The sequence below is a fragment of the Mixophyes fleayi genome, chromosome 2, assembly GCF_038048845.1.
Source record: "Mixophyes fleayi isolate aMixFle1 chromosome 2, aMixFle1.hap1, whole genome shotgun sequence".
NCBI lineage: Eukaryota > Metazoa > Chordata > Amphibia > Anura > Limnodynastidae > Mixophyes > Mixophyes fleayi.
In genome coordinates, this window is record NC_134403.1 from 57,622,904 (window position 1) to 57,639,512 (window position 16,609).

Genomic DNA, 16,609 nt, shown 5'->3' on the forward strand with positions numbered 1-16,609 from the left:
CTCCCATCTATCCCCCCTTTCTGTTCTCTCTCTCATCTCTCTCTCTTACATCTCTCTCCCATCTATCCCCCCTTTCTGTCCTCTCTCTTACATATCTCTCCGATCTATCCCCCCTTTCTGTTCTTTCTCTCATCTCTCTCTCTTACATCTCTCTCCCATCTATCCCCCCTTTCTGTCCTCTCTCTTACATCTCTCTCCCATCTATCCCCCCTCTCTGTCCTCTCTCTTACATATCTCTCGCATCTATCCCCCCTTTCTGTTCTCTCTCTCATCTCTCTCTCTTACATCTCTCTCCCATCTATCCCCCCTTTCTGTTCTCTCTCTCTCATCTCTCTCTCTTACATCTCTCTCCCATCTATCCCCCCTTTCTGTTCTCTCTCTCTCATCTCTCTCTCTCTTACATCTCTCTCCCATCTATCCCCCCTTTCTGTCCTCCCTCTTACATATCTCTCCCATCTATCCCCCCTTTCTGTTCTCTCTCTCATCTCTCTCTCTCCCATCTATCCCCCCTTTCTGTCCTCTCTCTTACATCTCTCTCCCATCTATCCCCCCTCTCTGTCCTCTCTCTTACATATCTCTCCCATCTATCCCCCATTTCTGTTCTCTCTCTCATCTCTCTCTCTTACATCTCTCTCCCATCTATTCCCCTTTCTGTTCTCTCTCTCTCATCTCTCTCTCTTACATCTCTCTCCCATCTATCCCCTCTTTCTGTTCTCTCTCTCTCATCTCTCTCTCTTACATCTCTCTCCCATCTATCCCCCCTTTCTGTCCTCTCTCTTACATATCTCTCCCACCTATCCCCCCTTTCTGTTCTCTCTCTCATCTCTCTCTCTTACATCTCTCTCCCATCTATCCCCCCTTTCTGTCCTCTCTCTTACATCTCTCTCCCATCTATCCCCCCTCTCTGTCCTCTCTCTTACATATCTCTCCCATCTATCCCCCCTTTCTGTTCTCTCTCTCATCTCTCTCTCTTACATCTCTCTCCCATCTATCCCCCCTTTCTGTCCTCTCTCTCATCTCTCTCTCTTACATCTCTCTCCCATCTATCCCCCCTTTCTGTCCTCTCTCTTACATATCTCTCCCATCTATCCCCCCTTTCTGTTCTCTCTCTCATCTCTCTCTCTTACATCTCTCTCCCATCTATCCCCCCTTTCTGTCCTCTCTCTTACATATCTCTCCCATCTATCCCCCCTTTCTGTTCTCTCTCTCATCTCTCTCTCTCTTACATCTCTCTCCCATCTATCCCCCCTTTTTGTCCTCTCTCTTACATCTCTCTCCCATCTATCCCCCCTCTCTGTCCTCTCTCTTACATATCTCTCCCATCTATCCCCCCTTTCTGTTCTCTCTCTCTCATCTCTCTCTCTCCCATCTATCCCCCCTTTCTGTTCTCTCTCTCTCATCTCTCTCTCTTACATCTCTCTCCCATCTATCCCCCCTTTCTGTTCTCCCTCTCTCTCATCTCTCTCTCTTACATCTCTCTCCCATCTATCCCCCCTTTCTGTTCTCTCTCTCTCATCTCTCTCTCTCTTACATCTCTCTCCCATCTATCCCCCCTTTCTGTTCTCTCTCTCTCATCTCTCTCTCTTACATCTCTCTCCCATCTATCCCCCCTTTCTGTCCTCTCTCTTACATATCTCTCTCATCTATTCCCCCTTTCTGTTCTCTCTCTCATCTCTCTCTCTCTTACATCTCTCTGCCATCTATCCCCCCCTTTTTGTCCTCTCTCTTACATCTCTCTCCCATCTATCCCCCCTCTCTGTCCTCTCTCTTACATATCTCTCCCATCTATCCCCCCTTTCTGTTCTCTCTCTCTCATCTCTCTCTCTCTTACATCTCTCTCCCATCTATCCCCCCTTTCTGTTCTCTCTCTCTCATCTCTCTCTCTTACATCTCTCTCCCATCTATCCCCCCTTTCTGTTCTCTCTCTCATCTCTCTCTCTTACATCTCTCTCCCATCTATCCCCCCTTTCTGTTCTCTCTCTCTCATCTCTCTCTCTTACATCTCTCTCCCCCCTTTCTGTTCTCTCTCTCTCATCTCTCTATCTTACATCTCTCTCCCATCTATCCCCCCTTTCTGTCCTCTCTCTCATCTCTCTCTTACATCTCTCTCCCATCTATCCCCCCTTTCTGTTCTCTCTCTCTCATCTCTCTCTTACATCTCTCTCCCATCTATCCCCCCTTTCTGTCCTCTCTCTTACATATCTCTCTCATCTATCCCCCCTTTCTGTTCTCTCTCTCATCTCTCTCTCTCTTACATCTCTCTCCCATCTATCCCCCCTTTCTGTCCTCTCTCTTACATCTCTCTCCCATCTATCCCCCCTCTCTGTCCTCTCTCTTACATATCTCTCCATCTATCCCCCCTTTCTGTTCTCTCTCTCATCTCTCTCTCTTACATCTCTCTCCCATATATCCCCCTTTCTGTTCTCTCACTCTCATCTCTCTCTCTTACATCTCTCTCCCATCTATCCCCTCTTTCTGTTCTCTCTCTCTCATCTCTCTCTCTTACATCTCTCTCCCATCTATCCCCCCTTTCTGTCCTCTCTCTTACATATCTTTCCCATCTATCCCCCTTTTCTGTTCTCTCTCTCATCTCTTTCTCTCTTACATCTCTCTCCCAACTATCCCCCCTTTCTGTCCTCTCTCTTACATCTCTCTCCCATCTATCCCCCCTCTCTGTCCTCTCTCTTACATATCTCTCCCATCTATCCCCCCTTTCTGTTCTCTCTCTCATCTCTCTCTCTTACATCTCTCTCCCATCTATCCCCCCTTTCTGTCCTCTCTCTTACATATCTCTCCCATCTATCCCCCCTTTCTGTTCTCTCTCTCATCTCTCTCTCTTACATCTCTCTCCCATCTATCCCCCCTTTTTGTCCTCTCTCTTACATCTCTCTCCCATCTATCCCCCCCTCTCTGTCCTCTCTCTTACATATCTCTCCCATCTATCCCCCCTTTCTGTTCTCTCTCTCTCATCTCTCTCTCTTACATCTCTCTCCCATCTATCCCCCCTTTCTGTTCTCTCTCTCTCATCTCTCTCTCTTACATCTCTCTCCCATCTATCCCCCCTTTCTGTTCTCTCTCTCTCATCTCTCTCTTACATCTCTCTCCCATCTATCCCCCCTTTCTGTTCTCTCTCTCTCTCTCTCATCTCTCTCTCTTACATCTCTCTCCCATCTATCCCCCCTTTCTGTTCTCTCTCTCTCATCTCTCTCTCTTACATCTCTCTCCCATCTATCCCCCCTTTCTGTTCTCTCTCTCTCATCTCTCTATCTTACATCTCTCTCCCATCTATCCCCCCTTTCTGTTCTCTCTCTCATCTCTCTCTTACATCTCTCTCCCATCTATCCCCCCTTTCTGTCCTCTCTCTTACATATCTCTCCCATCTATCCCCCCTTTCTGTTCTCTCTCTCATCTCTCTCTCTCTTACATCTCTCTCCCATCTATCCCCCCTTTTTGTCCTCTCTCTTACATCTCTCTCCCATCTATCCCCCCTCTCTGTCCTCTCTCTTACATATCTCTCCCATCTATCCCCCCTTTCTGTTCTCTCTCTCTCATCTCTCTCTCTTACATCTCTTTCCCATCTATCCCCCCTTTCTGTTCTCTCTCTCTCATCTCTCTCTCTTACATCTCTCTCCCATCTATCCCCCCTTTCTATTCTCTCTCTCTCAATCTCTCTCTCTTACATCTCTCTCCTATCTATCCCCCCTTTCTGTTCTCTCTCTTACATCTCTCTCCCATCTATCCCCCCCTTTCTGTCTCTCTCTCTCATCTCTCTATCTTACATCTCTCTCCCATCTATCCCCCTTTCTGTCCTCTCTCTCATCTCCTCTCTTACATCTCTCTTCCATCTGTCCCCCTTCTGTTCTCTCTTTCTCTCATCTCTCTCTCTTACATCTCTCTCCATCTATCCCCCATTTCTGTCCTCTCTCTTACATATCTCTCCCATCTATCCCCCCTTTCTGTTCTCTCTCTCATCTCTCTCTCTCTTACATCTCTCTCCCATCTATCCCCCCTTTCTGTCCTCTCTCTTACATCTCTCTCCCATCTATCCCCCTCTCTGTCCTCTCTCTTACATATCTCTCCCATCTATGCCCCCTTTCTGTTCTCTCTCTCATCTCTCCTCTCTTACATCTTTCTCCCATCTATCCCCCTTTCTGTTCTCTCTCTCTCATCTCTCTCTCTTACATCTCTCTCCCATCTATCCCCTCTTTCTGTTCTCTCTCTCTCATCTCTCTCTCTTACATCTCTCTCCCATCTATCCCCCCTTTCTGTCCTCTCTCTTACATATCTCTCCCATCTATCCCCCCTTTCTGTCCTCCTCTCTCATCTCTCTCTCTCTTACATCTCTCTCCCATCTATCCCCCCTTTCTGTCCTCTCTCTTACATCTCTCTCCCATCTATCCCCCCTCTCTGTCCTCTCTCTTACATATCTCTCCCTCTATCCCCCTTTCTGTTCTCTCTCTCATCTCTCTCTGTTACATCTCTCTCCATCTATCCCCCTTTCTGTCCTCTCTCTTATATATCTCTCCATTTATCCCCCTTTTCTGTTCTCTCTCTCTTATCTCTTTCTTACATCTCTCTCCCATCTATCCCCCCTTTCTGTCCTCTCTCTTACATATCTCTCCCATCTATCCCCCCTTTCTGTTCTCTCTCTCATCTCTCTCTCTCTTACATCTCTCTCCCCATCTATCCCCCCTTTTTGTCCTCTCTCTTACATCTCTCTCCCATCTATCCCCCCTCTCTGTCCTCTCTCTTACATATCTCTCCCATCTATCCCCCCTTTCTGTTCTCTCTCTCTCATCTCTCTCTCTTACATCTCTCTCCCATCTATCCCCCCTTTCTGTTCTCTCTCTCTCATCTCTCTCTCTTATATCTCTCTCCCATCAATCCCCCCTTTCTGTTCTCTCTCTCTCTCATCTCTCTCTCTTACATCTCTTTCCCATCTATCCCCCCTTTCTGTCTCTCTCTCATCTCTCTCTCTTACATCTCTCTCCCATCTATCCCCCCTTCTGTCTCTCTCTCTCATCTCTCTCTCTTACATCTCTCTCCCATCTATCCCCCTTTCTGTTCTCTCTCTCTCATCTCTCTATCTTACATCTCTCTCCCATCTATCCCCCCTTTCTGTCCTCTCTCTCATCTCTCTCTTACATCTCTCTCCCATCTATCCCCCCTTTCTGTCCTCTCTCTTACATATCTCTCTCATCTATCCCCCCTTTCTGTTCTCTCTCTCATCTCTCTCTCTCTTACATCTCTCTCCCATCTATCCCCCCTTTTTGTCCTCTCTCTTACATCTCTCTCCCATCTATCCCCCCTCTCTGTCCTCTCTCTTACATATCTCTCCCATCTATCCCCCCTTTCTGTTCTCTCTCTCTCATCTCTCTCTCTTACATCTCTCTCCCATCTATCCCCACTTTCTGTTCTCTCTCTCTCATCTCTCTCTCTTACATCTCTCTCCCATCTATCCCCCCTCTCTGTCCTCTCTCTTACATATCTCTCTCACCTATCCCCCCTTTCTGTTCTCTCTCTCTCATCTCTCTCTCTTACATCTCTCTCCCATCTATCCCCCCTTTCTGTTCTCTCTCTCTCATCTCTCTCTCTTACATCTCTCTCCCATCTATCCCCCCTTTCTGTTCTCTCTCTCTCATCTCTCTATCTTACATCTCTCTCCCATCTATCCCCCCTTTCTGTCCTCTCTCTCATCTCTCTCTTACATCTATCCTCTCTTCTGTTCTCTCTCTCTCATCTCTCTCTCTTACATATCTCTCCCATCTATCCCCCCTCTCTGTCCTCTCTCTCATCTCTCTCTTACATCTATCCTCTCTTCTGTTCTATCTCTCTCTCATCTCTCTCTCTCTTACATCTCTCTCCCATCTATCCCCTCTCCCTTTGCCCTATTTCTTTCTTTTCTCTTTTGCTCAACTTTCTCTCTGTCTAAACATTGACATTTCTCACCTATTTTTCCTCTCTCACATCTATCCCCTATCCACTGTCTCAGTTCTCTCTCTTGCTCTCTCCTTATCAGGACATAATTAACAATCATCTAGTCCTCGCCAAGTCATATAATTTGATGAATCTAATGTCATGTGACAAATAACCCATCTTAGATTTTACTTTGTCATTATTTATTAATTACACAATAATCCATCATAAAGCTGCCGTATGTGAACAAGTAAGCACACGCTTATTGCTTCCATATCTATAACAAGGAGGGTACTTTGAACCAGGTGCTCCTAATCAAGTATAATCATTATTTGACCATCTGAAGTGCCACCACCTCCATATAAGAGCAGAGCCTTTGCCAGTTTGGTCTGAAGCGTAACTCCATGCCAAGGAGAAAAGACATCTGCAATGAGCATAGAGAAGCAATTGTTGCTGCTCATCAGTCTGGAGAGGGCTATAAACCATTTGTAGTCCATCAATCTACAGATGGAGATTATTTACAAATGGAGAACAGTGAAGACAATTGCCAATTTTACCAGGAGTGGGTGTAAATTCACCCAAAGATAGACAGTGTGATACTCCAAGAAGTCCCAAAGAACCCAAAATCTACTACCATGTGTCTACAGGCCTCTGTGAACACGGTAAGTTCAAGACTCAATCATATTAAAAATACTGAACAAGTATGACCTTCATGGAAAAAAAGAAATGCAGTACGGATACGGTTTACAAGGTTGTATCAAAATACTAGACTGTTGGAGATTTTGGTCTTAATGCACAATGCCATATTTGTTGAAAACCAAGCACACCAAATTATCAAGGATCTAGGTTGACGAGGTGCTGATTTGAGGTTGTTTTGCAGCCTTGGAGACTCCATAATGGAGTCAACAATCAATTCCTCTGTAAACCAGAGTATTCTGGAGGAAAATGTGAGGTCATCTGTCCAACAACTGAAGCTTGCCTGAAATTGGATCATGCAGCAGAACAATGATCCTGAGCCCACCAGCAAATATACAACCGAATGGTGAAAAAAGTAAAAATATTTTCAAATGGCCAAACATCAACCCCAATGAGATGCTGTGGAGGTCCCATAAGAGAACTGTGCATAAACAAATATCCTCAGACAGCGATGAACTGAATCAGTGTTGTAAGGGAGACTAGGGCCAAAGTTCCTCAAATACTACTTAAGAGACTGATACAGTCATACAGAAAAAGATTATTGCTGCTAAAGATTGTTCTGCAAGCAATTATATCATGTACTCACCCCTCACGCATAGCTCTGTTATGTTGGCTTATTTTGTTGAATAATGGCAAAGGAACATCTGATATGTGTTATTTTTCCCAGAATGTCAGGACTTGGTGAGGACTATGTGACATCTCTGCACTGATATGTGAAAATACAGTTTTCAAAAGCGTCTAAATCATACTTGTCATCTTTAGATTTCTACCCTCTTGGAGATCCCAGAGGGAAGGTGAATTGTATGTGCAGGTGGGCTGCTGCGAATTGCATAATTTTGGCCCTGCCGGCAAAATGACACATTTGCCTCAGTTTGTCTTGGGATGGGCAAAATGAAGCGATTCGCGGCGTGGCACGTCCTCCAGGCACCTCGTTCTGCCCAGTTCACTAGGAAGTGGGCAGGATGCGGGAAAATGGCCTGCTCTTCTGGACATCTGGTAGACCTACCTGGTATCCAGGAGTCTCCCGGGCATTTCGGGAGAGTAGCCAAGTATGATGTGTGTGTATGTGTGTGGGTGTGCGTATCTGTGTGTGGGTGTGTCTATGTGTGTGGGTGTGTGGATGTGTGTGGGTGTGTGTATGTGTGTGTGTGTGTCTATGTGTGTGGGTGTGTGGATGTGTGTGGGTGGGTGTGTGTGCGTGTATGTGTGTGTGTGTGTGTATGAGTGTGTATATGTGTGTGTGTATGTGTCTGTGTGTGTTTATGTAAATATATATACATGTCTCCCATGTCTCTCTCTCTATCGCTCTCTCACATCTTCCTGCTCTACCTCTTTATTCTTTCCCTATATTTTTATATTGTCTGCTTCTGTTATCTGTGATTGTCATCTATCTCCCATTATTTCTTTGTATTGTTTGAGATTGGAATTGGAGGACTTGATGTTATCACAGATGGGGCCTGATTCATTAAGAAAAGTAAGGCAAACAAAGGAGTAAGTTTTCTCCTGGATAAACCATGTTACAATTCAAGCGGTGCAAATTAGTTTATTATTTTGCACATAAGATAAATACTGACTGCTTCATGTAGCACACAAATACTTGATAGCTTCATTTGTAGATTGAAATGGAAAGTTGATCTAGGACATGCCCTACCCCAAATTTAATCTGCCATCACATATTAAATTTACCTCCAATGTAACATGTTTTTTCCAAGGTGCAAAGTTACTTTTATTTTTTGTTTTACTTTCCTTAATGAATCAGGCCCATGGTATTTAGAAATTTCTGTTCTAAAACCGAATTGCCTCACAAAACCAAAAAACGCGGGATTTAGTTTTTATTTTGGGAGCTGTGTGCTGAGACATGCTAATCATTCCTTATATGTACCTGTGGGTCACCAATGCATCCAGAACTACTGGTTTATGGCACAGATACAGCCAAATAGGTAGAGTCATATATATACGGTAACTGTTTCAACCTTATAAGTTGACACCAAGGAAATAAATGTAACTTTGGCTTCTATGTGCTGACTATAAGAGGATACAAACCAACATAACATTATAACGGTGATAGCGTGGTGTCAAAATCATATGTATATATATATATATATATATATATATATATATATATATACGCTACACAACTCATCAACAACTTTAATTTATATTCAAATGTATACTGTAATTTAAATTCCAGATTTGTTTGCTGATTGTGGTTATAGGGCTGATTACATAATAAAGATTAATAAGTGTACATGTTCTGAATGTTATCAAATGTAATTTCTTTCAGGCTCTCTGTACCCAACCAGCATGCGTATTAATGAAGAGGGTCGTTTGGTTGTCAACTTTAAAACAGAGGCTCGATTCTATGGTCTCTTTGTCATGTCACATCCAGGTAAGAACAGTAATAATCACATGAGTTAGAGAACATGTGTGATATTTTGGCAATAATTAATTAAACGGCAGTAAATAACATATATATTTTTTTACTCAATTAAGGTTTGTGTTGCCCAGGCACATATTACGTCCACATTGTTCCACTTTCACTGTGTCAACAGGTGCACACAGTTCAATGGAAATACATTCAGGCTGTAGAGGCTATGTATTTCTTATATTACATAGATTTACCTTAGGCACAATTATTGGTTGCACAAATCACACTTGCAGTACTTTGCATGGCTTGCACCCAGAGTTGACGCTCACGGATTAACATAGTCAAGCGTACTTACGACAAACACAAGACTTGAATCGGCCGCATCTGCGTCAGAACATCCATACTGTACATGTGTTACGTTAGTCCGCCCCTTCCCTCCCCTGATCCGCCTCTCTAGTCGTAGACAGGCGTAAGAGTCATTTGTGTTCAGACATAAATTGCATGTAGTTGCATCCTGGTGTTATGTCCATTTCTGTGGATGCACAGAGATATTTCACACGATACGATACACAAACAGATGGACGTCCGGACATGAATCAAGCTGTGGGTAGAGGGAGGTTGGGCTGTGGGGGGGGCTTCTGGGAAGACAAAAACTCATAGGTCTAGGTTATAGTGAATGTATTCCATCATTGTAGGCTCAGATATGACACTGGATGTTTTCTGGTAAACTAGCAGTGTGACCTGGTCAGTTGAGGTGGGAAATAGCTTCACCTTCCATATTTGTGTATAGTCGTGGTTTCAAATTTATGAGTATTGATTGCAAAGTAATTTAGCCCAAATATGTTTAATCTAGGTACCTCACTGAGTTCAATGATCATGTCAGCTGACCTACCAGAGCTGACCTTTACCCTCAGTCTAGTGCGGAGTGAACCATCTTATCATCAGCCCATTCAACAGTGGAGCTTTGTCTCTGAATTTGCAGTAAGTGAATACAATTATTCGACTTTATTATTATTATTATTAATTTTTATTTATAGGGCGCCACTAGGTGTCCGTAGCGCCGTACAGGACAAAAAATTACAATACGAGGTGTGACGGCACGGTACAGTAAACACTAAGCACAGTAACTCAGTAAGCTCAAAGCACAGCTAGAGAGAGGCGGGAGGGAAGACCCGCAAGCTCCAGAGCCCAAGAGGAAGGGCGCGGATAACGGGGAGACCCCCAGAAGGGTGGGGGGAAAGGTAGCTGGAGAGCAGAGTTAGAAGTGTAGGAAACAGGAGGAGAGATGGCCCTGCTCAAGGGAGCGTACAATCTAAGGGGAGGGGTAGACAGACAGAGAGACACAGGGGTGAGAGGGAGAAAAGGGGGAACGGAGGCAGATTCAGGGGAGGGGGAAGAGGGGGGAGAGGCAGAGGAAAAGGTAGGAAGTATGTGTAACCGTGCATCGTGTCATATTAGCCCCACCCACTTCGCTAGGGAGTGAGCAGGATGCGGTAGGATGGCCTGCTCTCCCAGGAGAGGCATCTGCCATTCGGGAGTCTCTTATACATTCTGGGAGAGTGGGCGAGTATGCATATAATAGGATCATACAGGGTGAACACAATAAATGCAGACATGAAGACAGAGGGTAAGGAAACTAAAAATAGTTTCTGGTGGAACTAGGTGTGTTAAAATAATATCATAAATTTTACTTGCCTGCACTCAAAGAATCCACGGTTCCGTAAGTTTACCTTACCCTGCTAAGTGCCCAAGCTGGATGTCCTGCTGTTTGAGTGGGCCTTGGTAGATGTTGTAAAAGCCTTTCCCCCATGAAGCATTTTATGATTGGCTAAACTTACTGGTGAGGGGCTTTAACATCATCAGCAAAGACGTCTGAACAGGACAGAGAACTTTCCGCTCTGCCTGTTTGAAGCATCTGGTGGTCCATCTGATCCACACAGCCCAGGGAAATAACAAACCCAATTAACTCAAAACTATATTATTATTTTGAGTAGGGTTAGACTTTAATGTTTATTAAAAAAGGTTAAATGGAAAATATAAAACACATATGAATATTTAATTCTTTGGGATCTAGTTTTATTTGAAGGGTTCTGAACTTAAACCAATAACTGAGCCATGATTAGTTTAATATGTTTTTAGTTTTTTTTTGTTAGTATTTGAATAATTAAACTAGGTTCCATTTTTCATTTTTTATGGACTACTTGTTATACTTACCAGAAAGTTCTGTGTAGTAATATTTATTCAATAGACAAGCCACACCTATTTAAATAAAACTCATTTTAAAAATGGCAAATATAATCAGATGTGAAGACAGTTTCATATAACCAGATTATTGATGATTGATTTAACAGGTCCGGGACTACTCTGGGACTTACACCGTCAAACTCATTCCCTGCACTACTGCTCCCTATCAGGAATATAGTTTGCCACCTCTGTGTAACCCCCGGGAGCCAATTACCTTTGATGTTGACATCAGATTCCAACAGGTATCAGAACCCTAAATATGATGTTATACAATGTAACTGTGATCAACATGCAGTTCAGAGGAATCATTGTACCTTGTTTTACTTACCAGGTCAGCGATCCAGTAGCTACAGAGTTTAGTTTGAATACCCTAATGTTATTGTTATCTAAAAAATCTCTATGGCTGTCTGATGGATCAATGGGATTTGGACAAGAGAGTGACATAGCCTTTACTGAAGGTAATCTGCTTGCACACTTTTCTAAATTACTTTTTTAAATGACTTGTTTTATTCCAACATATTATATGATATGATAATGGAGATCTTGAGCCAGCTTCGCCATACTGAACATGTACAAAAATCTCCGGATACAAATCTTAGGAGGTGTATCACTTGTGGGTCCTAACACCCGGAGAGGCGGATCCAGAGCCTGTACAGGCAAGTTTAGTACAGCATTGTGTAACACGCCCCCTGGAGATGCGTTTTAGTTAGACTTGACCACATCTCCGGATACAACTCTTAGGAGGTGTATCATTTGCGGATCCTACTACCCGGAGAGGCGGATCCAGGGCATGTACAGGCAAGTTTAGTACAGTAGAGTGTAGCACGCCCCCTGGAGATGCTCTCTAGTTAGACTTGGCCACATCTCCGGATACAACTCTTAGGAGGTGTATCATTTGCGGATCCTACTACCCGGAGAGGCGGATCCAGGGCATGTACAGGCAAGTTTAGTACAGTAGAGTGTAGCACGCCCCCTGGAGATGCTCTCTAGTTAGACTTGGCCACATCTCCGGATACAACTCTTAGGAGGTGTATCATTTGCGGGTCCCTAAAAACTGGTGTAAAAACCCGCGCTGATGATGATGACAGCATAATAATATATTTCTGCTGCTTAAAAATGATAAAAAGTTCTAAATGTATAATTAAATAATTACCCCCCTCCCCTAATGTGAATTGCCAGCATCAATGCTACAGCCTGGGTTAGTTACCACTAAAGCAGGGGAACAAGAAATGTGGAGCCCCCCTGTAAAAGCAGTAACAGGCACCATGCTATGCCAGGCTGCACTGGACACATCGTGGGGTCCCCCTCTTCAAATGTCTGCCATCCCTAGTCTCATCGGCACACGGCTCAAATCCTTAGGAAAATCAGGCCCACAGCTACCATACTAAAAACAATTAAAATGAAAGCACCCTGAAAAACCCTTGTTAATCTTTTTTCTAAATCCAAAGGCAAACTTCCTCCTGCAGTAGTCTATATATAAATTAAATTAAAAACATTTAAAACAAATTAAACTTGCTCCTACCAGAGGTACAAATAGAATTAAGGGGTCTAAACACTATCAGCCAATCAGAGTGCGCCTTATTGGTTTAAGAGTGGGGAAGCCACTCTGGTTGTCTGAGTGCGTATTGACCCCTCCATTAAGTCCATTCTCGCCACAGCTCTGCTAAGTGCAAGTTGCATTCGTCTTACATGATGATGATGATGACTTACGATTCTTTATGCTTTATGCTGTTATAATTGATAAGCAGTTTAAAAGTATAATTCTGGTGTCACTACTCATCTATAATAATTATTCATTGGTTAGTAGTGATGTCATCACTTATTTATCCTGTATTAGGAATACTATTATAATTCAGGCATCGAATCATTTAGACAGAATACCTGTGTCTTGTATTGCAAGGAATAACATACACTTCTCTGTAGATTCTGGTCAATATAAGTAAATCTAGAGTCATTTCTAGTACCTGAACTACTTCTAATATCGTTAGAACCAACCATAAGAAAATGCTTTTTTCTTAAATATGTCATGAATGGCTCTTATGTAGATGACTGTTATCAGTTATGTAAAGGACCATTAAGCTTAAAATGCAGAATGTTTTATAATAAAAAATGCTTCCTGTACACAATAGTATAAGCAAAAATGTCAGGAACGTATCAGAATTGAAGATATTTGGGAAAGATTACGGGCATATTTACTAAACTGTGAGTTTGAAAAAGTGAAGATGTTGCCTATAGCAACCAATCAGATTCTAGCTGTCATTTTGTAGAATGTACAAAATAAATGATATCTAATTCTGATTGGTTGCTATAGGCAACATCTCCATTTTTCAAACCCGCAGTTTAGTAAATATGCCCCTACCTCCCTGTGAAGTTATTGCAGTACAGGCAAGAGCCTAAAATAGCTGTAAACAGATAATTAACTTACACATAGTTATATAATAATGTAAAATATAAGTGTTATTGTGGCAGTGGTATTTTCATCTACAGAAATGTTTTTGTAATATGAAATAAAATATTTTTGGTTAACTTATGACTGTCTAACATCAGGCGTCATATTTTGTACTTGTATTTCTCCAGGTGACATCATCTATGGTCGTGTGATGGTGGACCCAGTACAGAACCTGGGTAATTCTTTTTACTGTAGCATCGAGAAAGTTTTCCTCTGCACCGGGGCAGATGGGTATGTCCCAAAATATAATCCATCCGACGATGAATACGGCTGCCTGGCTGATTCAACATCTCTCCTGTACCAGTTTAAGATTTTGGTAGGTTTATTGTCTTGTATGGCATTGTTTTGGTTTTATTTGTCTTACTTTATAGAGATTATGTTACTATATAGTACGATTACAATAGCTAGAGTAAATAAAAATATATATTATAAAGCCGTAATAAAGTGAAGATGTGCACTGTGGGTTACATGTGAGCTAGTTGGAAAATCAAGCAAAATAGCTCCACTTGGTTTCCACACAATCTAATATTTATTCATTATACTGGTTTTACTGGTTTTATTTATTTCAATATTTTAGCATTGGTGCAGCAAGAAAAATGTAATGGCAAGTGTGTGCAGACGTGTAACAGCTCAAGAGGTTTGGGAACCAATATGATAAAGTATTCTAAAAATAAAAAACTATACTTACCAACCTTTGGTAAGTTAATTCCGGTAGATCGCAGGAAGGGGGGTGTGGTTGGTGGGCGGGCGGGGCGCTGTAATTTGCGTCATTTTGGCCCCGTCCCCGCGTCAAAATGCCGGTTTTGTTGCGAGGGCGGGGCCAAAATGCCGCAATTCACAGCGAATTGGGTCATTTTAAAGAGCAGATGCCATATGCAGGATATTTGCCTGGGAGACCTACCCGACATTCCGGGAAAGTTGGCAAGTATGTAAAAAACACAATACATAGGCGCTCAAAGCCTATATCAATGTCCATTTAATTTTTTGGAACGCAAGTTAAAAAATAAAGTTTAGGTGAAGCCAGTGTAAGCATCTATGTAAAGTAACTGAAATGCTCCTGATTAACAAAATGTAAAAACCTGCCTAAGGGCTGACTGTAGATATTATTCTTCGTAAAGCCTTATGCACACGGGTATTCAACTTATGCATTCAACAAATTAAAGTCTATTTACCTTGCCAAAATGCTGATAGTTGATGATTGATGCTTTGCGCCAATTTCAAAATTTCCTTCCACGTTCACAAGGGTCAACACTCAGTATACAGTATATAATTTGTATGTGAGCGTCCGTTGTGTACACAGTGCACTAAGCTGCAAGGCAGCTCTGAGAACACACTTCAAACACTGAGCACAATGTACAAGATTTTATCTAGGCTTTTAACAGGCACTTTTTTGCTCCCATGTAACCACGCTGTAAAAGTCAAAAATGGTTCAGTACAAATGTATTTTTTGCCAGATTATATTTGTTTGCATGTTATATAAAGACTTTAATATTTTATCTGTTGGCTTCTGACTTACCTGGAGTGATAGTACAGTGTTACATAAATCTTAGTGCAATTGAATGCCACATTCAGGGTTTTTTTTGTTTTATTTTTGCAAGTTGTTATTTTTTTTGTAGTGTTATAAAAGTTTTGTTGTTAATTTGTTTTCATTTACCTGCAGGACAAAGCACAGCCAGAAACTCAAGCTGGTAAATTTGGCAGCATCTTATTTCATGCTAAGCTGGCGGCGGATGACCCAGAGGCACTACCCCTAGTCAGACAGCCTGGCTCAGATGGATTTAAAGTGGACTCCACTCCTTTGTTCCAGGTGTGTAGACACTGGCAGAAATGACTTGTTGAACATATTAGTTTGTGTTGCAGGATTTGCACAAGAGTACCCCACCTTTTCCTTTGACTACAATATCAATAGTCAATATATTTGCATACTATACAAGTCCTACATGCTGTGTAGCACAGTGGCCTAGTGGTTAGCACTTCTACCTCACAGCACTGGGGTCATGAGTTCGATTCCCAACCATGTCCTTATCTGTGTGGAGTTTGTATGATCTCCCTGTGTTTGCGTGGGTTTCGTGTGGGTGCTCCAGTTTCCTTCCAGACTCCTAAAACATACTAGTAGGTTAATTGGCTGCTATCAAAATTGACCCTAGTCTCTCTCTCTCTGCGTATGTGTGTATGTTAGGGAATTTAGACTGTAAGCTCCAATGGGGCAGGGACTGATGTGAATGAGTTCTCTGTACAGTGCTGTGGAATTAGTGGCGCTATATAAATAACTGATCATGATATGTGTCCTGCTCTGGTATAGTTTACAAATCACACTGCCGTCCATATGGATCCAATGCAAGTCTAGGAACAGCAGTGCAACAGTTTTTGTCATAGTTAAAACAGTGTTATTGGTCCTAATGGGCGATGCCTCTTGTGCTTGCCTATAAACTCACCTTCCTTAATGATGTATATTAAATCAGCTACATAGTTTGTGTGATGGTAGAGAGCATAATGCAGATAGGGCTCATTATAATATTGAAAAGAAAACCTAGGACACTCATTTCATCCGAATATTACTCAGGCCATAAAATCCACTTCATACTTCTTCTGAGTGGCAAATAAAGTTAAAGTAGGATTCCACAATAAGCCATCATTATCTTTCATACAGATTTGTTTATATTTGTTGTCTTTGAATACAAAAATATGTAATGAAGTAAATTACTTATAGCAGTGGCGGAACTATAGTGAGTCCGGGGCTTGTGGCCGCTATGCAGTCTGGAGGTGAGGGAACCCAGGGTCACTTTTCCGGTTCCAGCTCACCGTGCCTCTCCTGACGGCCCTGCACCCTGCCTGAGGCCACCACATCCACCTGCCCTGAAAAGAGCATGCTCAGTAGAACCCCCTTCCTTTTCTCTTTTAAGGAGGGTGGGGTGGCCATCATGCTAGAGCTGCAT

The 16,609-nt window shown here is 42.6% G+C and overlaps 1 protein-coding gene across 1 annotated transcript in view; it reads left to right on the forward strand.

The window, feature by feature from the left end:
- FREM2 (FRAS1 related extracellular matrix 2) overlaps positions 1–16,609 on the forward strand; it is a 176,312-nt gene that overhangs the window by 151,079 nt on the left and 8,624 nt on the right. The window contains exons 18-23 of the mRNA XM_075199037.1: positions 8,897–9,001; positions 9,834–9,961; positions 11,332–11,466; positions 11,556–11,682; positions 13,802–13,989; positions 15,334–15,480. Of these exons, the coding sequence (XP_075055138.1) occupies positions 8,897–9,001; positions 9,834–9,961; positions 11,332–11,466; positions 11,556–11,682; positions 13,802–13,989; positions 15,334–15,480 (830 nt within the window). The remainder of the gene's footprint in view (positions 1–8,896; positions 9,002–9,833; positions 9,962–11,331; positions 11,467–11,555; positions 11,683–13,801; positions 13,990–15,333; positions 15,481–16,609) is intronic.